Raw genomic sequence first — 24,806 nt, 5'->3', positions numbered from 1 at the left:
CATGGGTTTGCTGAAAAAGTATTTAAGGATAAGAAAAAATTACATACAGTTTAAATATAAACATGAGTTAATGGGCATACTACAATGGTTGAAGTAACAAAAGCAGTTGTGCAGACACACTTAGTCACTGTCAGAGAATCGGTCTCTTATCTGTTTTTGTGTAGCTCAGTGCATGCTTGGAAGCACTATACAAAACAATATTTTGCTCAGTAGTGCACTGGGAATCTCCTCCCTTGAGTGATCCCTGAACCATGCATCCCTTAGCCAGTCTAGAGTAGAAAGACAGCGAGTGTAGAGCCTAGGGTTTCCCTTCTGGAGTCCATAGGAGTGAGGGAAAGAGACGGGGTTGGGGGATCCCCTCTCTGGGAACATAGAAATAATAATGGTAGGAATTTTACAAAAAAAAACAACACAAAAAACAAACACCACACCCACTTTTTGTGCATTTCCATTTGTTTATTATAATCCCATGTAAAAAAATAATAAAATAATATTTTTGTCCAATACAATGATTGCTATCTTTTAATGGACAGAAACATCAGCTTTTCACATGAAACTATAATAAAATATTAACTGAGAAGGGATATTTTGCTGAGGTGCTTACCCTTTTTGATTTCTACTCAAATACATTTGGAGGAAAAGGAGTCCATTCATACAGCTGTGGTTTGTATTGCCCCTGGCATTTAATACATTTTGGGGGGGGGGGGGGGAGGGGGGGTGTTGCCTCATTTTGTGTCAATGAAGTTACTAATTGTATTAAAGATTGCACTTTGTGTCCTACATAAAACAATACTGGCTAGTCCCGTGGACGTTAGCATCGTACCAGCTAAAGCACACATTCTTTTAAAATGTGACTGCAGCCCATCAAATTGTTCACCTTGAACGGTTGTGAAACCACCTTCACACATGTCCTTCTGGTCTTCCAAGCTACACTTTATAAAAGGATTAGACTGGTAGGAGAGGTAACATACTTGAAAATGCCAAGCCTCTTTTAGCAATATTGATCACTACCTGGTTGGTTCCATTACGCAATTCAAAGATTATAAAGCTTTATTAAACAGTTTTGAACAGCTGTGCAATAAACAATCAACAAAATAAAAATGTTCTCAGCAGTCATCCCAATTTAATTTCACAACAGCTCATTTAGTTACCTGTTCCATTCGCTTATATTACTAAACAGTATTTTGTTCATTCTTCTCTGCCAGCATTTGAGAAGCTTGCATACCAGCAAACAAGGAAAAGGAGAAGCAGCAAATTAACCTGGAAGTTTCTAAGCCTGTGATCTCCAAAGCCAGGCAAACCCAAGCAATACCTGCTCCTTCAGGGACATTAATTTGCCCAGCAGTTTATCATTTAATAATATGGAATTTAAACAAGGAATCAAAAATAAGCATTTCACCCTTAACAACTGCAAAGCAGCATTTTTTTCCCAAAGATTTCTTAACATGTCTGGTTAAGTTTTGGCAATGCAGCTGTTTGTACTCACTTAACCATGTGCTTCAAAACACCAATGCCTTAAGTGAGACTTCAACTGTTGACATTCCTGCTCTTAAAAAAAAAAAAAAAAAAGTGTTGGCTGGCCACAGAAAGGCCAAGAACATTTTGTGTTCTAAAACACTTCAGACACACAACAAAATTTTACCTCTCAAAATAAGGACTGACTTCAGCTTAAATAGGATGAAAATGAGAAAGTGTAGTATAAAAATGTAAGCAAAAAAATCACTGTATTCAGCATGCTTTGGATTCTGTGAGGCCAAACCCCTGACAGATGTGGGAGTCAGGAAAGAAGAGTGTTTGACATCTGCAAAAACTGTTTACAAAAGTAGTATCAGCTTAATATTGTCAGTCTGTGTGTTTTTTCTCCTTGCAGCCACAAAATTCTTGGAGTGGGAAGTAATGTTTAAAGTTCGAATGTATCCAATCCTCACATATAATGTTGAGCAGAAGAAGACGCAAACTGCTGCAAAGGTGTGCAATGGGCCATCTTGGCTAATACTGTGCAAGTTGGAGAATGACCCACATTCACTACATGCAAGTTAGTTAAGCAATTACTCCAGCAGTCATGAGACAGACTAGCCCAGGATTCAGCACCAGGCCCTCATTTAGTAGTTTTTGTGTTCAAACACACATTCTGGTAAACGATCAGTAGATGCCACGGTCAAGAGGGATTTCATTGCATGGTGCCTTCCGCAATGTGAAAGTCAAGCTCCGTTCCTGAAGAAATAGTAGAAAATATCTTGGCCAGTAATCCTGCTTCAAATTGAGTGCCATCAGTAAAACTCACGTGGAAAAGAACCGGACTGAAGGCAATATATCTCTAATACCAAGGATGGAAGGAGAAAGAAGAAGTCAGAATTTGTTTCCATTGTCCATGAATTCGTTCAACAGGCAGCTTATCGTCCAAACATCTTGCATAGCCTCTTAACCCCAGGCTTGCAAAAGCAGAAAAATGAGCAGCCGGATCCTGGAGAGGGTTTCTTAGGTACCGACTATGCTGGGATCATGTGCAGATTCAGGTAGGTGTGAGTCACTGCAGTGGTACAGGAAACAGTTCCCCCAACAGCTATAGCAGATGAGGAACAAGGCTGCCAGGAAGACCAAGGCACAGATTGTACAGGGCTTTCTCTCCAATAGGAAACTCAGCAGGTAGAACCCCATGAACATGGAGTGACTGAACCACAAAGCTGGATTGAGGGGTTTGGGGATCAGAAGCACAGGCAATAGCCACTGAAGACAGTACATTGTACCTGAGAGGGGGGGAGGGGGGAAGACAACAAAAATATTTTAAATTCCTAAATTAAATAGTTTATGTAACTTTTATTTCTGGATGTTTCACAGTTCATTACCATTTCAGACCAGCAAAGATCTCATTTTCTTTTTGCAATCTTAACATGTGTGTTAAAGAAAATAGGAAGAAAAAAAAGACAGTTGCGAAAATGGTTGCAAACAGAAGGCATAAAATATCCGATACTAGAAAGAGCCTTATTTGTCAACCAGGATCTTTTTACTGCAATTAGGATCTAGCACAATCACCTCAAACTCATTGGTTCACACAGAACGACAAACAGTCTTCAAATCATTTGGCTACTTCCAAGGACCCCGAAGCAGCCACAGCAAAGGTGTAAGTTACAGCTGACTGGTAGCATGAAATTAGAACATGATTGATCCCACCCTATTCTATTTGTCTGTGCAGCAGTGGTAAAATATGATCTCCCTTTGAGATTTGGAATTGCTTTTGATCTTATTCCCAAAGGCTCCTCTTTTTCAAACATATTTATAAAATTCTGAAATAAATGGTGTGCAATTTAAAAAATCTTTTTAAATTCATTCCAAAATCGGAGCAGCCTTGCTTGGAGGGAACTTTCCTTCCGCCCCCCACCTTCCCCTCCCTACCCCCCCCCCCCCCTAACTTTTATTTTACAAGTTGCGCCTGCCTCCGGGCAGGTGTAGGTTGCACACGCCGGCCGAGTGGCCCTACGGAGGCCCCTGGCCACGCCCCCACCCCGCCTCTTTTTTCAAGACCCGGGACATACTCGCGTCGCCAGGCCTATGCAAAATAGGCTCGGCGTGCATAGGGCTTTTAAAATCTGCTCCTAATTGTTCAGGTTACTCTCAAGCTCCAAATATTTCAGCCTGCAGGGGCTTTTGAGAAGGATCAGCACAGCAGGGTTCAAATTTATGCTAGGAACATTAAACAGAAGGCTTCTCTAAAAACTTTAAATACTGATCTCTTCGGGAATGATATGGAAATCAGAACCAATGGCAAATAGATAAAACAAAATCCATCCCTCTCTGCCCTGTCAACTTTTTTTTTTTTTTTTTTATCTAGTACTTTACCATACTGCTGCTTTAAAGTTTTGCAGGGTCAGGGACAATTTTGTTTACTCAACAATGTAAGTAAATACTACATAGGGTTTCAATCAGATTGCTTTAAATTTGGGGATCTGCCAAAGAATGTGAGCCTTAACTGAATCAGCCTGCATAAGGGAAGAGCAAAGAGATGCTCAATTACATAAGGTCCCTGAAAATTCTATTTTCCTTTACACTTCACTTCCATGTGCTCATCCTCTCAAGCTTTGCTCTAATTTACCTGCACACATACCCAAAAAAATAAATAATAAATTACCCAAAACATTAAACACCTTTACAAGCACAGGGTACAAAGGACTAGAACACAATTCTTTACATTTCAAAAGAGATGATTTCCAGTTTTCATTCTGACTTCTCCATGAAACATATGCAGTTAAGAAATGCTTCATGACATGAAGACATATTAAGAAATCTACTAATCAAAAGGTGTGACATTGCAGCACTGCTCCAACAGGTCAAACAACTCAGTTCTAAAACCCACATCTCCAATCAACAATCTAACTGTGCTTCATCTATCAGCAATATAAATGGAAAGAGAGGTGGAGCAGGGAACTCTTGTAATAACATTATTCAGAGCTAGCAGAGATGTGAAAAATAAAAATAAAAAAAATTCACACCACCTACCTTCATTACACTTAGAAGTATGACTCAATGAAAGAACTATTCCCAGTATTAGCTTTCGAACAACCATCCAACCTGAAGCAAACCCTAATAAAACTAAGCTTCTAACAGAAACTAGGGGGTGGCTGGAACTGGCAAAAGGCTGGTTGGTTGAAAGGAGACTGTTGGGGACAGGATTGGGACATGAGACAGATTTAATTTGTTGTTGGAGGCAGTAATTGGATGTGAAGGTATGAAGAGAGGACCAATTAGCCAATCTGCATATGTCTAGAAATGATATATGTCACCAAAGTGAGCTATAGAAGCTGCTGTGGCCATGAGCTGCAAGTTGCTTTGGTTGAGTCGAGTCGCAGAAATGAATACATTGTGATAACCAGTTAGCTAATGTCCTTTTGGATACCAGCAATCCTGGTGTATTCGGGTTGAAGGAGACAGAGTTGGGATTGTGGTTTAGGAGGCAGAGTCCTCTGTAGTAAACTAGGGCTCTTTTACAATCCAGAGTGTGTAGTATCCTTTCCCTACTGGTCACATGCAGTTTTGGAAAGAAGGTTGGTAAGGCGATTGTCTGATTCAGGTGAAAAACTGGGACCACTTTTGGAAGAAAGTATGAATGGGTTAGCAAGGCGATTGTCATGGTAGAATTGCAAGAAGGGGAGGGGGGGGGTAGTGGACTAATGCCTGAAGATCACTAATCAGTCATGATGAAGTTATCACCACCAGGAACAATACCTTCCATGTCAAACATTTTACAGAGGCAGTTTGCATCGGCTCAAAGGGCAGAAGCATAAGTTTCTCCAATACCAGGTTGATATCCTAAAGAACCGCCAGCCTTGAAACCGGGGGACAGAGTCTTAGAGCACCTTTCATGAAACAAGACACCAACAGATGCATCAAGATAGAGTTTCCCTCGTGGAAGGATATGTTGCTAATGCACTGAAGTACACTCTGATGTATGACACCATTAGGCCAGAGGAATATAATATATGTAGATATTACAGCAATTGTTCTGGGGAACATCCAAATGGGTCTACTGCCTCTGTTACACACCAATGAAGGTACCAATGCCACTTGCCAGCATAATTCTTTCTTGTGGAAGGTTTCCTGGTGGATATTATAATATCCTGAATCTCAGTAGGAAGAGGAAGATGGCTCAACACCTCCCTTTCAACCTCCAAGCTGTCAGATTTAGGGAGAATTGCAGCGGGTGAAGGAGTGTGCCTTCTTTCTGTGACAGCAGGCCTGTTCTATTTCCCAAGGAGATTGGTGGTTGAGTCTAGAGTTATATGAGATAGGCTTACCATGATTGTCTGGGCCACGTTGGTGCAATGAGGATGAGATCTGATTCTTCCGTGATGCATTTTTTGAATCACACGACCTATTAGAGGTATCGGTGGGTATGCATAAAACAGGTCTCCTGTCCAGGGAATTAGAAATGCATCTTGAGTGGCCTGCATCTGCTTGGGTACAGAGTGCAAAAACTCGGCAGTTTTGTGTTGGACTCTGTTGCAAAGAGGTCCATGCAGGGTATCCCCTCCCTCCCAAACAGTGTGTTTGCATTTCCTGGTGCAAAGCCCACTAGTGCGGATGAAAAATTCTGCTGAGCCTGTCGGCCTCTGTGTTCTTGATACCTGGAAGGTAGGTCACCTCCAACTGAATGGAATGGTCTAGCGCCCATTCCAGGATTAGTACCAACTCCCTGAAAAGTATCCTGGAGCTGGACCTGCCTTCTTTGTTTAAATAAAACATGGCTACCTCTTGCCCATTAGCAGATGAGCGAAGGTGTAGATAGCGTTCTTTACTGCTCTTACCTCTAAAAGGTTGATTTGGAGAGTTCTCTCCAGTATAGACCAAACTCCCTGAATTTTCTGGATGCATCCTTCATCATGACAATCTGATGCGCCGGGGTTTGAAACTGTGCTCCTGATTCGAGAACCTAGGGAGATGCCACCAGTTTATGTCAGAGATCATTGACTGAGTCATGACAACTTGTAGCAACATCAGGTAATCGTGTTGAGACCACTGTAGCAGTCACATATGACGGCAGATGTGTGGAACGACATATATAACCACTGCCATATGACCCAGAATAGTGAGTATTTGATGAGCTGGGGGATGATACTGGTTCTGTAGAACATGAGCCAGTTTGCGAAAGGTTTGGACTCTTTCAAATGGAAGGAAAGCTTTGGAGAGTTTGGTGTTTATCACCGCTCCTATAAACTGAAGGACTTGAGTGGGATGTAGATTGGACTTCTCATAGCTGATTATGAATCCCAGATTCTCCAGACAGGTTATGGTCTGCATTAGATGTAAGCAGAGCGTTCTGGATTTTGAGGACACTAGAAGACAATTGTCTAGATAGGGAAACACTTTTATCCCTTTCACATGTAGGTGGGACACAGCTATGGCTAGGCATTCTGTGAAACTCTGAGCGCTGACGACAGGCCAAAAGGAAGCACTTTGTATTGCTAGTGTTGAGCACTCACTTGAAAGCAAAGGTAATGCCAGGAAGACCGATGCATCAGGATGTGGGAGTATGCATCTTTGAGATCTAAAGAACACATCCAGTCATTGGGCTGCAAAAATGGAAGAATGATTTTGAGATGTCATCTTGAATTTCTCTCAGAATGAATTTGTTGAGGGCCTGCAGGTCCAAGATAGGCCACAGACCTCCATTCTTTTTCAGGATGAGGAAGCATTTGGAATAGAATCCTCGATTGTGATGTCACTGAGGTAGCACTTGGATTGCCTGTTAGAGTAGCAACAACTTCCTGCTGGAGAAGCATATTGCCTATCTGATCCTGGAAAGATGGTGCAAGTTGGGCACTGGAGGAATTTTCTTGAAATTCGGTCTGTATCCATTCTGCACCACACTGAGAACCCAACGATCTGATGTTATGGAGATCCAGGCCTGGGTAAAAAGAAGATATTCTGCCATCTATTACCAACAATAGCTGTGACCAAACAGTCTTCAAAAAGTCTTTTGTGGTTTTTGATTGGTGCCCTATTTTTGTGGATGTTGAGCTCTTGCATGTCCCCTTGTTTGAGTTTGCTGAGGTTGCTGCCTCCGTGCTGATAGGGTGGTGACCTATAGGGGGCAAACGGCCTGTAATTTCTCATAGATTTCTTATAAGCCAGATAGAATCTTTCTGAGGAAGACTGCTCTGTCAATGACATGAGGGGACTGCCACACTTTGCTCTCTGTTGGGATACAGTCTACCGTAGCCTGAACAAATTATCCCCTTTGCAAGGGAGATCAGCCAGTTTTTCATGGACAGTCATGGATTGCACTTGCTTGAAGCCAGGCAATCCTGCAGGTGGCTATCAATGATGGTGGCTTCCTAGCCAATGTTTCAAAGACTTCATAGATTGTGCAAAGTAGATGGCGCAATTCCTCCTCCATATCAGCTATTTCTTGGTTCTGTAGTTGGTCATCGGTTGTTGAACTCTCCTTTGGTTTTAAGATTTGTAGGCATTCATACAAATACTGCGTGATATGGAATTGATGCTACTGAATCTTGGCATTAAGCATCGCTTCCCCTATGAGGAAAGACTGAAGAGGTTAGGGCTGCTCAGCTTGGAGAAGAGACAGCTGAGAGGGGATATGATAGAGGTTTTTAAGATCATGAGAGGGCTTGAACGAGTAATCTGTTATTTACACTTTCAAATAATAGAAAGACTAGGGGGCATGCCATGAAGTTAGCAAGTAGCACATTTAAGACTAATCGGAGAAAATTATTTTTCACTCAATGCATAATTAAGCTCTGGAATTTGTTGCCAGAGGATGTGGTTAGTGCAGTTAGTGTAGCTGGGTTCAAAAAAGGTTTGGATAAGTTCTTGGAGGAGAAATCCATTAACTGCTATTAATCAAGCTTACTTAGGGAATAGCCACTGCTATTAATTGCATCAGTAGCATGGGATCTTCTTAGTGTTTGGGTAGTTGGCAGGTTCTTGTGGCCTGGTTTGGCCTCTGTTGGAAACAGGATGCTGGGCTTGATGGACCCTTGGTCTGACCCAGCATGGCAATTTCTTAAGTTCTGAAAAACCTTCTTACCAAAGTCATTCAGGTAGTTGTCTTTACCTGGCGGTGTATTAGAACGTAGGCATGTCTTCTTTGCCTTTTTCATGGCCTACTCGACCACAACTGATGCATAAGGTAGCTGTACTGACCCATAGTGTAAGGATCTATGCATCCTGTATTTCAGATCAGACTTCCATGAAGTGGAGGAACCTGAAAAAGGAGACTCCCACGATTTTGTCCATTACCGAATCAAGGACCACATGAGATAGGAGCGCAGTCTGTTCCGATGGGACATTGAAGATTTTAAGAATGCCTTGAACCTCTGATCTTGGATCTGGTAACTTCGTGGTCTCTACCTTTAAGAATGAGCCCACCTTTTCAATGAATTTCAAGTAAGATAGGTCCTCTGGAGGCGAAGATGTTTCTGACTTCTCTTCAGGAGAGTCCAATGGTATTCCAGTTGACATTAAGTCAACCCAGCTAAGTTGAAGGGATGTACGGAGGCTCCTTGTTGGTTATGAGGTTGTTGGACATGGGTTGACGATTGTCCTCTTCTACTTCAAGCTCCTGTGGAGGAGAAGAAGATGGGCCTGAGCATGACTACAAGGCTTCTTCAGAGGGACTAGAAGGCAGTCGAGAGTGGTGGCTAGTAGGCAGAGAAGCAAAAATGGTTTGTAGAATGTCTGATATCTGGAACCTGGCCTATGAGGCAGCACCCCCTAACTGAGGGTGGAAAGGAGAATATTTCTTTTTTTTTGTGGAGGTAGAGATGTATTTTTATCCCTTCAAAAGCAGAATATAAAAAAATCTAAATAAATCTAACCACCTTGTTTTGGAGGAGGGTAACACTACTAGAAGAATTGAGGAATCTGGGCTTCTGCTGTGCTCGGACTGGTCCTGATCTTCGTGGTGAGACTTTCACATCTTGACTAGCGGCTCTTGAAGCTGAGGCTGCTTCCGCTTTTGTCTGGAAATTTCCGAAAGCCTGTACAGATACTACCTCTGGGAGAGGAAGCAGAAGAGCCCTCAGAGACCTGCATAATGTTAGCAACAGAGGCGTTGAAATCCACGAGTTTGCTAGGTGTGAAGACTACTTCAGGGTCTGAACGCCATTGCGCTTCTGAGGCCCCTTCCTGGTGTTTCCTCACCGTGTGCTGAGATGCATGTTTCTTATGCATTGAGTGTGTCGACGTATGGTGCTCCTGCATCAATTGCTTCGAGGAGAATTTTTCTTTCGACTCATGCATCGATGTATTATGCATCGGTGTTATGGTTCGACCTGCATTGTGCACTGTGCACCAGTTTCAATGCTTCGTGCATCAGAGGATACAACTCCACTCGGCTCCCGACTGTTTTTTGGCGCTGGTTTGGGCAACGCTTTAGGGGTTTTTTTGGGTGTTTTCATCCAAACCCTTACCTCCAAGCTCTATGGGAGGGCATCCCCACCTGGCCCTGATTTTTTTAGGTCGGCTCCAATGAAGATGCTCTTTTCAACTGGTTTTTTTCAATTTTGGCCCGGGCGAAGATTGGGTGGAATGATGTGTTGGGGCATAAGAGCCTGAAGAGGTTCCTTCTTTGACTCTGATTCTGGCTATTTTTTCTGCCTGTTGATGCTGGGCACTCCGTGACATCCTGCCACAGTTGCGGAAGGATGTTTGGTCATGGTCTGGCCTCAGGCACAAGTAGCAATAGTTATGCCCATCAGTGATGGACATAACTTTGCCACACTGGCAACACTTAAACTCTGGGATCTTGGGAGCCATGGGAAGCAATTAAAAGTGCTTTTGAGGATTCACTGAAATAAAGTTAGCGAGAGAAAAGAGAAAAACATGAGAGAAGAACCACATCTGAGCTGCGCGGGAAAAAACGGAATCGAGGCAGTCAGGAAATAGCACGGGAAACCACTGCACAGGTGCACAAAGCAAAGCTCTGTATATCTTGAGAGAAGTTTTCTGCCTGGAGCCGCCAGGAGGGATGTCCCAGACAGCATGGCTAATTCAGCCTGCTTATGGATGGGAAAACAGCATTAGTACATCAGGGTCAAAAACAGCTGTAGCAGACTAAGGGGGAATCCCAAAAACTTAGGAATCAGTGTCAAAGTTCTCTCAACCACTCTTGTCTCTAACTCTTCAACTTCAGTGGAAATGACAGAGAGGATGAGAGCTCTCAATTGCTGGATCCTACATTTTTGGACTGGATCTTGGAGCCCATGAAAATGTGTCAAAACCTGGATTAGAATACTATCTAAGAACATGAGACATTCAAAATTCAAATGATCAGACACTTTAAAACAAACAAAAAAAAAAAAAGATTTACCAGAGACTTAGGCCTTTAAAATCTGCCTCTATCACCCTGCTAACCATCATCCCCCACCCTTCACATTATCAGATAATCTGTGTAAAACCTGCATTTTGGTAAATCTGCAGAAAAGTGATGTGCCAGTTGTTGAATTACTCCTGCATCCACTATGTTGAAAAAAGAAGCAGTGTGCTATAACTTGGTAAGTATACCCAAATTACCAGATCTGAAATTCAAAAGGCTACCAAGGATGACATTATTTGACTCTTTAGAAAAGAGAAATTACTACTTACCTGATAATTTCCTTTTCCTTAATTAGATAGATGGATTCAGGACCAGTGGGTTATGCACCTCTACCAGCAGATAGAGATGGAGCAAACTGATGTCACAGTATATATACTCCTGCAGTGACATCAGCCTGCCAGTATTCTCTTCAAAAGCCAACTGTGGACAGACTAGAAAAACTTGACTAATAGATAACTATTCTGTACTCAGCCAACAGGAAACACTGAACTCAGGCAAAGAATGTACGAACACTAATCTACAGACTGAACACTTACGAGTAACCCTCAGAACACGTAGCCACACAGGAGGACCATAACACAGTCATTCGGCAGCCAAGAGTGGGAAGCTGAATCCATCTATCTAGAGTAAGGAAAAGGAAATTCAGGTAAGCAGTAGTTTCTCATTTTCTGGCACATAAACAGATGGATTCAGGACCAGTGGGATGTACCCAAGCTACTCCCAAATAGGGTGGAAGGCTGCTCGTGGCCCAGTCAAAACAGCATGTGCAAAGGCTGCGTCCTCCCAGGCCTGTATATCCAGACGATAATATCCGGAAAATGTGTGCAAGGAAAACCACGTCGCAGCTCAGCAATGTCGACGGAAGACCACAATCTATCCTCCACCCATGACACTGCCTGAGCCCTAGTGGAATGAACCCTAACCTGAATAGGAAACTGCTTTTCAGCAGCCACATACGTGGCCGTGACTACCTCCTTAATCCAGCAAGCTATTGTAGCCCATGAAGCCGGCTTGCACTGTTTACCTCCACCATGAAGGACAAACAGGCAATCTGTCTTTCAGAAAGGTTTAGAAACTTCCAGGTATGTCATAATATGTCTCTTGACATCCAAGGGACACAACAGGTGTATTCCTCTGCACCTCTTTCCTTATTCAGAGACTGCAAGGAAATGGACTGATTCAACTGAAAATCTGAGACCACTTTAGTTAAGAAAGAGGAACAGTAAGCAGCTGTATTGCTCCCGGAGTCACCCGAAAGAACAGCTCCTTGCAAGATAAGGCCTGCAGCTTGTAAATTTGAGGCGCAGAACATATCGCCACCAGAAACGCCATTTTCAAGGTCAGTAATTGCAATGAAAGGCTACGCAACAGCCAAAATGTAGGGCCTGCCAAGAAATACAACAGGGGCCAGGTAAATGACTCGTTTCTTGAGGGGAGTGAAAAAGGGCAAGAGCCGCTACCCGTATCTTATCTTCAAAGAATTATTCAACCCATCCTTCAAAACTTCCAAAATGAGCGGGATACTAACTGAACGAGGAAACACGTCTCAATCTTCACCTCGAACACTCACCAAACCCACACATAAGCTAAGGAAGTGGAAAACATTTGTGCTCATAGCAAGGTGGCAATCACCACAGTAAAATATCCACACTTCAACAAGTGAGCCCTCTCAAAAGCCATACCATAAGATAAAACAGAGTTTGATCTTTGTGAAGGACAGGTCCTTGCTGCAACATATTCTTGTGTGCCGTAAGAATGATGGGGGCATCTGCCAGAAGCCTTCACAGATCTGCACACCATGGTCTCCTGGGCTAGTCCAGTGCCATCAAAGTCACCATCCCCTTATGGCCTTCAACCCTCTGAACTATTCTGCCCAACATGGGCCATGAGAGAAAGGCACAGCAGTTTGTCGTCCGGCCAGACCTGCACGAAAGCATCGATACCCAAGGACTTCAGATCTCTCCTGCGACTGAAAAATCAAGGAACCTTCGTATTGCAAGAAGTCACCAGCAATCCACTATCAGCTGAAACACCTCATCTGACAATACCTAGTCTCGTGAGTCCAGACTCTCCCTGCTGAAAAGTCTGCTGTTACATGGTCTTTTCCTGCAATGTGCAAAGCCGAGATCTCCTGAAGATGCACTTCTGCCCATTCCATAAGTTGGTCTATCTTCTGTGACACTTGCTAAGCTCTTGGTTCCTCCCTGATGATTGATGTAAGCCACAGTCATTGCGTTGTCCGACATTACTCGAACCACTCAACCCTGCAGCCTGCTGCTGAACTGCAAGCACACCAACCGGATCCCCTGGGCTTCCAGCGGATTGATGTTCCAGAGAGACTCTTCTGTATTCCAGCCCCCTTGCGCCATTAGTTCCTGAAGGTGAGTTCTCCAACCCTGGAGGCTCACATCTGTCATGAGTACCAACCAGTCTGGCGACGTCAGGGAAACTCCCTCTCTCAGATGATCTGCTTGCATCCACAACTAGAGGTGAGAGCAGACTTCCATTGGCAGGTGGAGCTGAATCAAATAGTCCTGAGACTGCAGGTTCAAACAAGACAGCAAGGAGCGCTGAAGAGGACGCATATGCACTCTAGCCCACGGAACCACTTCAAGAGTTGCAGCCATCAGAGTACCTGTAGATAGGACCACACTGTTAGGTGTATAGTTTTCACCAAGAGACATCTGTGTCATCAACTTCTGAAAACGAGCTTCTGGAATGAAAGAAAAAAAAAAAAAAGAAAACTCTACCCTACCTCGTGTCAAACCGAACACCCAGATACTCAGACAACAGAGATGGCTAAAGACTGCTCTTAGCTAAGTTCACCACCCAACTGAGCTCCTGCAAAAGGGAGATCATCCAGGTTGCTCTCTTCCAGAGACTTGGCCTGAATCAACCAGTGTCCAAATATGTGTCTCCTCTCTCAACTCTGCCACCATCACCATAACCTTGGAAAAAGTTCTGGGAGCGGTGGCCAGACCAAAAGGCAGTGCCTGAAACTGATTATGGCATCCCAACACCACGAAACAGAAAATGTTGGTGCTCCAACTGAATGGGAATATGGAGGTTAACCTCGGACAGATCCAAGGAGGTCAGAAATTCCTCTGACTGCGCAGCCATTATCACAGAGTTCAATGTTTCCATGTGAAAATGAGTCACTGCAAATGACGGTTGACCCCTTTGAGATCCAGGATGGAATGAAAGGAGTCCTCCTTTTGGGCACAAAGAAATAAATGGAACATAGACCCGTATTTTCTTGAGACATGGGTACTAGAACCACAGAGCTCAGACTGAGGAGCCTTGACAATGTACACTCCACTGTCTGCTTCTTATGCGGGGAATGGTAGAGAGACACCATGAACACGTCCTGGGGAACACCACGAAATTCCAGCGCATATCCTTCTAGCATCACCTCCAGGACCCACTGATCTGATGTGATTCTGACCCACCTCTGATAAAAGAAGAAAGATGGGGGGCACCTCTGTTCCTGGGGGTGAGTCGGCAAACTTTCATTGGGAGGCTCAGGAGGTTCCATTACCCAAGATCATGCCTCACTTGGGCTGTCTGGGATGGAAGGACTGAGACTGCTTAAAGGCAGAGTCCTCTGAAAAGTCATCCCTCTGTAGGGACAAAACCTCTTGGAACCCCTGAGACGAACCCTCATACCAAAGTATCTTCAATGCCTGGGAAATCAAGGCCAGCAGTTCATCTCTATGAAAGAACCGCAACATAGTCCTGTAGGGTTCCAGTCCCGGAGGAATTTCCCCATCCTCCAGAGAGTCAGGATCTGCCTCATCATCAGTGTCATCTGGATTCCTGTTGGGAATACCTGCAGCTAATCGAGGAGTACTTTGGCGCTTTAACATAATGCCAGAAGAGGGAGAGGCCACCGCCTGAGGATCTGACCTGACAGGATTGGATGGGGCTGAGGACTGCACCTGAAGAAAGGCCTACAATCCCTGAAAAAAGATCTACCCAAGAAAAGGTAGAAGGATCCATGCCAAAACGAAGAGACACTTGTGCGGCACCCACTGAGCTGCTCCCCTGTTGAGGAACTGGTCAAGGGCGTCCCAATATTAAGTGTCCCACCTGACACATCCTTACCCAGAAGGTCATCAGGCTGGGAAGAACCAGGCTTAGTAAAAGCAGAGGAAGATAATTCTCCCTGAGCCTCTAACCAGCACTGGTACAAGTTAGAGAGCAGACCAGGCTGAGATGCCTGAATATATGACAGGCAATGCACAGGGCAAGGAGGTTAGGTTTGTTCTCTAGAGGCCCCATTTTTTTTTTTTTATGTAAGTTAAAAATTTTAAGCATCCAAAGGCTAGGCGCTGCCAGGCTTGGCACCACATCTCAACCTAAGAGCACTCAAACGAACATCCAAGTTATGCACGCAGGATAAGTGCACGTCCAAACTGGATGCCACATAACCTGGATGCCCAAGCCAACGCCAAAACTAAGCATCCAAAACCTGGACGCACAACCAAAGCCCTGGATGAACAGATATCCTGTAGAGGGCAGCCGAACTCGCAGGCAAAAGTGCGCAAAAACGCTGTCACAGCCTACCACATGGCGCTCAGTAAACAAGCCTCAGAGTGGGGCCTAGCCAAAAAAAGGCTGCTCCCGTCCCTAACCTCACTCGGGGCAGGACGAAAGTCAAAATTGCATGTCAAGCACAGAGACCGGGGAAAGGGGAATGCATTGAACAACCCTCCTTCACTAATCTGTATTTTTATTTTGTTGTAAACTTACCTGAGCTCAGCCCTTCCTGGCTGAGTACAGAAACTGTCTCCGGCTGCAGGGGGAGAGGGCATCTGCCATCACATCTGTGCGCAGCTTCCTGTACCCGCTGCCTTTCAGCTATACAGTCATCTAAGTCCATGCCAGCTGAAAAAACAGCTACCGGACCAAGGCACTCATTGAGGGACCACGGAAATCACTTCAGGAATTCTCAACTCAGGGAGGGACCATTTGGTATCACCGCAGGAGAATGGGGCGAACAATTTTCCTTTTATTTTTCCTTCTAACATCTGAAGCAATCCCTAGTAGGGAGATGCATGACCGCCATGTGCAAGAGACTGAGAATACTGGCAGGCTGATGTCACTGCGACATCAGTTTGCTCCGTCTCCATCTGCTATTACAGGCGCATAATTCACTGGTCCTGAATCCATCTGTCTACATGCTAGGAAATCTTATTTCATCAGGTGCTAGTCTACCATGTCCAAAATGTATGTCCAACCACATGTAGAATTGTGTGCTAGGCTGGGCACACATGAATGCATTGGCCCCAAAATGTTTAAAAGCTACTGCTTCTTCCTGGATTTTTAAATTGGATCCTTTTTTTCCTTTGTGGACTGCTATGCACTGGGATCTATATTTCCTTTATAAATTATTTGTATACTATTGTTGATTTCTAACAAGATTTATTTCATGGTCAATTGTTAAAATGTTATGAAGAATAATAAATAAAAGCTGTTGCTGATTCAAGCTGGTACCCATAGCTCCAATGGTTCAATTAGGTCTTACCTGCTTATTGGCTTTTCTCGCGTCCTTACAGATTCTCCCACCCACCAGCAGATGGGGGCAGAGTGTGAAAGCTTCCTCTGACATCACTACCATAAAGACCGGCCCAGCAGAGGGGAAGTCAGTAGTCTTTTGCCAAAGCGTGGGTTGTTGCTTGTATTCTTATATCCCCCCCCCCCTTTTTTTTAATTTAAGGAGAATTATCAGCTCATTACCCAGCTTGCTCCTTTGTCTTGTCCTCCCCCAGGGTGGTATTTTCCCTTGTATTATAGGACGCTGGTTCCCTACTTTCTGCAGTAAGGGATCCAGGTCACATCACAAAACGAAAGAAAATGGTTAAGTGGAGAACAGCCTACCTTCACATTCTGCTGTGCTCCCTTGTTCATTATCTTTTAACTTACTTATAAAACTCTGTTCCTTTATTCACATGCCTGTTTATTCTTTTCTTATGGGCAGGATCTAGACTGGTCTGTGAGTTCTTGAAAGCCAATTAGCAGTAAGACCTAATTGAACCTTCCTCTTCATCCTGCTAGACCAGTAACCTGTGAGAGGTACCTAATCTGTACTTGCCCTAATGCTTTTTCTAAGATCCCAATACTTATTTCCTCCCTTTCTTGAAGGTGTAATCTATATTGTTTTGTAAAAGTGTGGACAGATGACCACGTGGCCATCCTGCAAATGTCTCTGTATTCTGCCCATAGACACTGCTTGTGCTCTCGTGGAATGTGCTCTTAGCCCCTCCAGCAGAGTTTTGTTCTTCATTATATAGGCTGTTGCTTTTGTCTCCTTAATCCATTGAGGCTCTGGATGCTACCAGCCTTTTTCTGGGAAACTGGGAACAAGATAAAATAGTCTGTCTGACTTCCTAAAGTCATTGGTCACTTCTAGGTACTTTAAGAGACACCTATGAACATCTAGGAACTTCAAATCTCTGCGTTTCCTTACGCATTCCGCCTTCTTAAATCCAGAAAGAGAGATGGGTTGATTGAGATGAAATTCCAATACCACTTTGGGTAGAAAGGTGGGTACCGGTCTGCTTGTCACTTTTTCCTTTAAAAAGGATAAGTACAGTCAATTGGAGGAGTAGAGGAGTAGTCTAGTGGTTAGCGCAGTGGGCTATGAACCAGGAGAACAGGGTTCGAGTCCTGCTGTTGCTCCTTGTAACCTTGGGCAAGTCACTTTACCCTCTATTGTCATTGGGTTTGACAGCCGACGCTTAATTTTACCGGCGTCGGTTGTCAAACCTGCTGACAGCCACAGGTTCGGAAAACGGATGCCGGCAAAATAGAGTGTCCGTCTTCCAACCCGCGGGCAGATTTTTTTATTTTTGGGGCCCCCGACTTAATATCTCTATGATATTAAGTCGGAGGGTGTACAGAAAAGCAGTTTTTTCTGCTTTTCTGTACACTTGCCCGGTGCCGGCCGAAATTAACTCCTGCCTTTGGGCAGGCATTAATTTCTGAGAGTAAAATGTGCAGCTTGGCTTTCTGTATCGCGCGGGACTAATAGGCTCATCAATATGCATTTGCATGTTGAGGGCGCTATTAGTTTCGGGGAGGGGGGGGCGTTGGATGAATGTTTTCCACGCTCTATTACCCCTTACTGTATAAGGGGTAATAATAGCGCATGGAAAATGTGCGTCCAAAAGGGGTAACGGTGCGCTTGGCCTGAGCGCACTGTACTGAATCGGCCTGTGGGGTGCCACATGCATCCGTTCTGAGCGCGAATATCTCCACTGCCCGCTCCCATTCTCCCTGGTCTAGCTTCAGTAGACTCAGGAAATCCGCCTGCAAATTGTCCACTCCTGCTATATGCACTGCAGATAGATCCAAGAAATGCCTATCTCCATGATGAGGTGTACTTCTCTCGCTAGGACTGCGCTCTTTGTATCCCCTGCCTGGGGACCTGGCCCGCATTGTTCCCTAACTGGGATTTACAATGGCCTAGGGCCAACCTAATTGCTCACATAAGCACATAAGAAATTGCCATACTGGGTCAGACCAAGGGTCCATCAAGCCCAGCATCCTGTTTCCAACAGTGGACAATCCAGGCTACAAATATCTGGCAAGTACCCAAACACTAAGTAGATCCCAATAATAGCAGTGGCTATTCCCTTAGTCAATTTGATTAATAGCAGTTAATGGACTTCTTCAAGAACTTATCCAAACCTTTTTTAAACCCAGCTACACTAACTGCACTAACCACATCCTCTGTCAACAAATTCTAGAGCTTAATTGTGCATTCAGTGAAAAAGAATTTTCTCCGATTAATTTTAAAAGTGCTATTTGCTAACTTCATGGAATGCCCCCATGTCATTCTATTATCTGAAATAGTAAATTACTGATTCATTTACCCATTCTAGACCTCTCCTGATTTTAAATACCTCTATCATATCGCCCCTCAGCTGTCTTCTCCAAGCTGAACAGCCCTAACCTCTTTAGCCTTTTCTCATAGGGGAGTTGTTCCATCCCTTTTACCATTTTGGTCACCCTTCTCTGTAGCCTCTCCAGTGAAGCTATATATGCACACTTTTTTGTTTTAACCAATCCGTACTGCTTGAATAAAGCATTTCACAGCTGACCATCTTCACCTAATCACAAACTTCATCCTGCACCTCTCTTGATCTTATGAATCAGCTAGTAACTCTAATACATTTGTGGAACTTCAAACCATTTGGTGAGGCCAGGACCCCTGAGCAGTTTGGTCCCAAGTGTGTGCTCCCCACCTCCGACTCACATTTGTGGTTACTATTGTCCACTGTGGGGATTCCAGAGGGGGCTCCTCTGGAAGGTTGCTTGAGACTAGCACCCACTGCAGACTCTGCTTTCTTCGGGACGAGTGTGGCAGACTTTTGTCGTACTGCTGACTTTATGGCGACCAGCTGTGCCTGAAGACAGCGCTTGTGTGCTCTCACCCATGGCACTACCCGATTACCACTGCCATGGAGACCAGGACCTGTAGATATCTCCACACATATGGAAGTGGGGCTTGTGGCAAGGCCTGCACTTGCTCCTGCAACTTCCCTATCCTTCTGTCAATTACACTCTCCTTAACTTGTTTTTGAAAAGCACCCTTAAGTATACTAGCATCTGAGACAGCTGAAACTGGATCTTTGCCTTGTTCACTATCCAACCTAATTTCTCCAGGACATGAACTGTTCTCTTTGTGGCCAATTGGCCTTCCTGCAGGGAGTCTGCTCTTATTAGCCAGTTGTCCAGGTAAAGGTGCACTCTGACCCCCTTCCTTCCTTCCTTCCTTCAGGCAGCCACCACTACCACCATCACCTTTGTAAAGATCCTTAGTGCCAAGGCCAGTACAAAGGGGAGTGCCCTCAACGGGTAATGCTGACCAGCTTTCTCGAAGCTTAAGTAATGATGGATATCTCTGATGGGAAATTGAAAATATGCTTCTAACAGATCTAAGGCTGCCAGGACTTCCCATCCTTATGGTGGCCTTTACTACAGCCAGTGATTCCATGTGGGAATGGGGAAACTACCGGGACCCTGTTTTCTTGCTTTAGGTCCAGCACTTGCTGAAAGCTTCCTTCCTTCTTTGGTACCAAGAAATAAATGGAGCATACCCCTGTGCTTTCCTGTCTGGGCGATACTGGTATAACATCCTGTAGCTGAACCAATCTGTCTAACGTCTGTGTAACCGCTCCTCCCCTGCTTGCCTTGTATGGGGAGGAAACAAAAATCTTCTAAGGGAATCTTAATTCTGGGCGATATCCTTTGCTTATTATGTCGAGGATATGCTGACAGTGGAGTGGGAAATTCCAGAATCCTTTATTATTTTGGCCCAATCCTGATAAAAGATCTGTAATCTGCTCCCTACCTGTAGAATCATGGAGCAGGCCTGCTCCCCATCATTATGCAGTTTTGTTGCTGAGAGAGGCTCGAGGTTCCCTTCCTTTGGAAATCTTCTATTCCCCTGAAAGGGCTGAGATCTGACTGGGCGAAAGATCTGGCTTCTACCGCCCCTCTGTTTGTACTCCCTGGGCCACTGTCTCCAGTTGCCTCCCCTTGCGAAGCCTCTGGGCTTTTCTTCTGGTAGCGTTTGGGGCCTCGATCCTCCCCAGTCTTTGACCATCCTCTCTAGGTCTTCTCCAAACAGAAGCTCTCTTTAAAGGATAGCTTTCCTAACCTGATCTAGGACGCTGAATCTGCCGCCCAATTCTTTAGCCACAAAAGCCACCTAGCCATGACCTCTGTTGCTGCTAACTTCGCTGAAACTCTAATAAGGTCATACATAGTATCTACTACAAAGGCTGCCACTGATTCCACTAGGGTCGGCCCTGCATCTTCGGGACTCTGGATCTCTTGTTGAGACCAGATTTAGAGGGGCCCTGGCTACATAACCTCCACATATAGCTGCCTGGAGGGCCAAGGATAAAAGCTTAAAAACTCTCTTTAGTAACATTTCCACTTTCCTGTTCTGAGGGTCTTTCAGGGCTGCTCCACTTTCTACTGGTATAGCAATTTTCTTTGCTATTGCTGAGATTGCCACATCTACTCTAGGCAGATCTAGAAGCCTGTCCTTATTATAGAAACATAGAAACATAGAAATGACGGCAGAAGAAGACCGAATGGCCCATCCAGTCTGCCCAGCAAGCCTCACACATTTTTTCTCTCATTCTTATCTGTTTCTCTTAGCTCCTTGTTCTATTCCCCTTCCACCCCCACCATTAATGTAGAGAGCAGTGATGGAGCTGCATCCAAGTGAAATATCTAGCTTGATTAGTTAGGGGTAGTAGGGGCAGTAACCGCCGCGATAAGCAAGCTACACCCATGCTTATTTGTTTTACCTAGACTATGTTGTACAGCCCTTGTTGGTTTTTTTTCTTCTCCCCTGCCGTTGAAGCAGAGAGCCATGCTGGATATGCATAGAAAGTGAAGTATCAGGCACATTTGGTTTGGGGTAGTAACCGCCGTAACAAGCCAGCTACTCCTCGCTTTGTGATTGCGAATCCTTTATTTCTTCACCCCTGTCGTTGAAGCTATGCAGGATATGCGTGAAGCATCAGTTTTTTGTTTTTGTTTTGGTTTTTTTCCCCTGCTGTTGAAGCAGAGAGCTATGCTGGAAATGCGTGATGTATCAGTCTTTCTCCCATGCCGATGAAGCAGAGAACCATGCTGGATATGCATGGAAAGTGAAGTATCAGGCACATTTGGTTTGGGGTAGTAACCGCCGTAACAAGCCAGCTACTCCCCGCTTTTTGAGTGCGAACCCTTTTTCTTCTCCCTTGCCGTTGTAGCAGAGAGCTCTGCTGGATGTGTGAAGTATCAGTTATTCCTCTCCCCTGTCATTGAAGCAGAGAGCTATGCTGTATATGCATTGAAAGTGAAGTATCAGGCATATTTGGTTTGGGGTAGTAACCGCCGTAACAAGCCAGCTACTCCCCTCTTTGTGAGTGCAAATCCTTTTTTCCATTACCTCTTGCTGTTGAAGCTTAGAGCGATGTAGGAGTCACAGTAAGCATGTGTATGTTTATTTAATAAGGGTATTGTGTCAATAGCCATCATTCTGGCGAGTCACCCACTCTTCATTGGCGGCCTCTTGACTTTATGGATCTGCAGTTCTATTAGATACAGCCTCTACATAGTTCTACAGCTTCTAAGCCTAGATGCTGGGATTTCCTACTCCACTGTCAGTATATTCTGGATTGGGAAAGGCTTTGCAAGGTTTCCTAATCCCTGTCAGAATGGGTTTCCCTTCAATCTAACTTTGGGGCATTTCCTCTTCCAGATTTAGGATCTGCAAGACTTTTGTAATTAGGGTCCCTCCACTCATCTGTCCTAAACAAACAAACAGCTGAGTCCCTAGCCTCTGGTTCTTTGCCCCCCCCCCAAGAGTTCCACCTCGGGCCTCCAATCTTTGCAATTTGAAAACGGCTTGGGCTTTTCCTCTAAAGAAGCCTTATTCTGCTTCTTTCATCTGGAGATAGGCTTGATATATATCAGAAGAAAACAGACTCCTCCCTCTGGGGGCTCTACTCACCAGATGCTGCTTGCCTGGAGCTGCCCCACCCTTCAAAGCGGAGGAATGCCTTGACCGCCCTGAAACTTATTCCAGAGGCAGAGGAAAGTATGATCTCTCCGGTATGCGCTGTTCAAGTGTCCCAGCCCTGCCCCCTTCCTTCACCGGGGCTTGCTTTTCATTGTCACAACTGTAGCAGAAAGAGCCAACAAAGCTAGGAATCTGCAGGACCCCACACCTGGCGCACTTCATCCTCTTGTCCATAGCTGGGGCAGGTAACAATGGTTCAGGCTGGGCTGCTTCTTCACTTTTTTTTTTTCTTCTTCTTTCTTACTCACAATTAGATGATTTTGTTGGGAAATCAGACCACCAAAACTGGATCAGACCAATGGGGGCTGTCATCCCACAGGATCCCCACCCCGACCCAGGCTCCCAAGGAAAACAACTTTAGGAAAGGCCATTGCCCTAGGGCCCTTCTTACACTGTTGGACCAGCAATGTCTGTGCTCCGTCCCATCTGCTGGAGGCAGAGACTAACAACTTCCCCTCTGTTGAGCCAGCCTTTAGGAGGAAGCTTTCACACTCTGCCCCAATCTGCTGGTGAGAGGGAGAAATCTCACAGGTTACTGGTCTGGCAGGATGAAGAGGAAATACTTTTACTTATTTTATGTGGTAAAGTATACCCTAACATTTAAGATGAACTAAAATGCAAATAAGACTGTACCTTACTCTTGTACAAAGAAAGTACTAATCCCCACCCCTCCTTGGATTTTTGCCCCCCCCCCCCCCCTTAACTGCATGACAACTTTTTTTTTTGCATTGAATCTTAGCTGCTAAACACTTGACTATTTCTTAAGTTCTTAGATTTTATACCTATAGCTTTATGCCACAAGACGTATCCACCCTACTGAAGTTGTTGAAGTACCAAAATCCATTTGATTTTTTGTTATACAAGATTCATGGTGAGCTTTAACATTCCCCAGCAAAGCACAAACCAGAAGTTACTGTCCATGAGAAGATATTCACATCTTCTTAATAGTTAACCGATGATGGAAAACTAAGAACCTATCCACACTTAAGCTCAAACTGGTTTTAACAAATTTATGCAACAGAAAAGCATAGAGACAACTCACGGAATGAACATCAAGATATTTCAGATACAAACCATTTATAATACAAAAGTTAACGTTTCAGCTCAGAGAGTTTTAATTCTGATAAAATCTCTTCTGAGGTGCAACATTAACTTTTCTAGGTTAAATGCGCCAATACAGGGTTTATGGAATATCTGGATTAATGTTCCATCTAAAAAATTTTCCCACGAAAAGTGTTATTTCGTGTGCATACTCAACCCTGCGTAACGTTGTGCTTCAGTTAAAATATTTTTAAAGCATCCTTTCGATTCAATTGCACAAGTTAGTTTTCTACGATACCAACAGCTGCCGCGCCACGTTGGTCACAAACCCCTAGCGATACTCATACTGTAGGGTACCAGATAACTTCTGTGGCAAGCCTGCTTACCCCACCCTGCGCTATACTCCATCTACCACACCTGCCCTCCTTCCTATCTTCAGTCACCACCCCGCCTCGCACGTTATATATTTACTCCCCCTTCCTTCCTTCACCACCGGTACCTGCTCTTCCCGCCAGGACGTAACTCCGACTTCCACGAACCGAACAGGAGGGGAGAATTGCTCCCGTCTTTTTTTTTTCTTCTTCCCTCCTACGGCCCTCGACTCTGCCTCCTCAGTAAGGACCCCTCCCGCTCGCGCAACCGCCGGAAGGACCCCTTCTCCGGAGGCTTACCCTGCTCCGCCACCTCTTCTCCAACTCACTGGCTGAGGCGGGGGAGGGTAGAAGGGACTTGATGTCACACCCCCGCTGACCTGTGCCGGGAGCTATAAGAAAAGGACCCTGCCAGCGAAAGACACGAAAGGTGTGTGAGGGGGATTTTTCTACCAGGCATATCCACAGACAGCCTAGTGGCACGTAACGGGTTTGGATTTGACGTTATGGGATGGCATCTCTTTAATATATAAGTATGGTAAATAATTTAAATTAGGTAGGAGTTAGGTGTGATGTCATGCGTGTAAAAGGAGTGTTCTTAGTCCTTTCTCTGGTAGTGCTGTCGTGGAAGGAGCTCGTTCTTGGCCTGCGGTGCTAAACAGCAGGGCCAAGCCACAGAACTAAGCAAGGCTAAAAATTCGTACTGCGCAGAAGTGCATATTGCAAGATTTTAATGGGCTCGTGGCAAAGATTGCACGTTATACCATAAAGTTATTTCTAAAGTTTTTTTTTAAACAATTTTCCTATTCTTCCAGGAGTAATTAAGAGTGGACTGGTATTATAGTTTATTATATCGTCTAGATTCCCATCTGATTGTCGTTTGTCACACTTCGATCAGTTCAGTAAGGGCCCGATATGAGCAACGGGAGCAAAAAAAATGGGAGCTAAATTTTAGGTTACATTTTTAATAACT

At 44.6% G+C, this 24,806-nt stretch overlaps 1 protein-coding gene and 1 long non-coding RNA gene across 4 annotated transcripts in view; one reads left to right on the top strand and one right to left on the bottom strand.

Moving 5' to 3' along the window:
- Positions 1-1,027: 1,027 nt before the first annotated feature.
- On the bottom strand, positions 1,028-24,305 carry BLCAP (BLCAP apoptosis inducing factor). Of its 3 annotated transcripts, none has more exons than XM_029612910.1 (2): positions 24,134-24,305; positions 1,028-2,747 (listed from the first exon to the last, which is right to left on the bottom strand). In XM_029612910.1, the coding sequence occupies exon 2, from the start codon at positions 2,740-2,742 to the stop codon at positions 2,479-2,481; it is 264 nt and encodes an 87-aa protein (XP_029468770.1). In that variant the 5' UTR covers positions 2,743-2,747; positions 24,134-24,305; the 3' UTR covers positions 1,028-2,478. The 3 variants fall into 3 exon arrangements, with proteins under 3 accessions (XP_029468770.1, XP_029468768.1, XP_029468771.1); XM_029612908.1 differs by lacking the exon at positions 24,134-24,305 and adding an exon at positions 23,962-24,104; XM_029612911.1 differs by lacking the exon at positions 24,134-24,305 and adding an exon at positions 22,353-22,707.
- LOC115097256 overlaps positions 24,152-24,806 on the top strand; it is a 48,328-nt gene continuing 47,673 nt past the window's right edge. Inside the window, exon 1 of the long non-coding RNA XR_003858247.1 lies at positions 24,152-24,263. This is a non-coding gene — a long non-coding RNA (uncharacterized LOC115097256). The remainder of the gene's footprint in view (positions 24,264-24,806) is intronic.

The sequence above is a fragment of the Rhinatrema bivittatum genome, chromosome 8 (assembly GCF_901001135.1).
Source record: "Rhinatrema bivittatum chromosome 8, aRhiBiv1.1, whole genome shotgun sequence".
In the NCBI taxonomy this organism is placed as follows: domain Eukaryota; kingdom Metazoa; phylum Chordata; class Amphibia; order Gymnophiona; family Rhinatrematidae; genus Rhinatrema; species Rhinatrema bivittatum.
The sequence above is the reverse complement of the archived record's forward strand: the minus strand, read 5'-3'. Positions and strand labels throughout refer to the sequence as shown.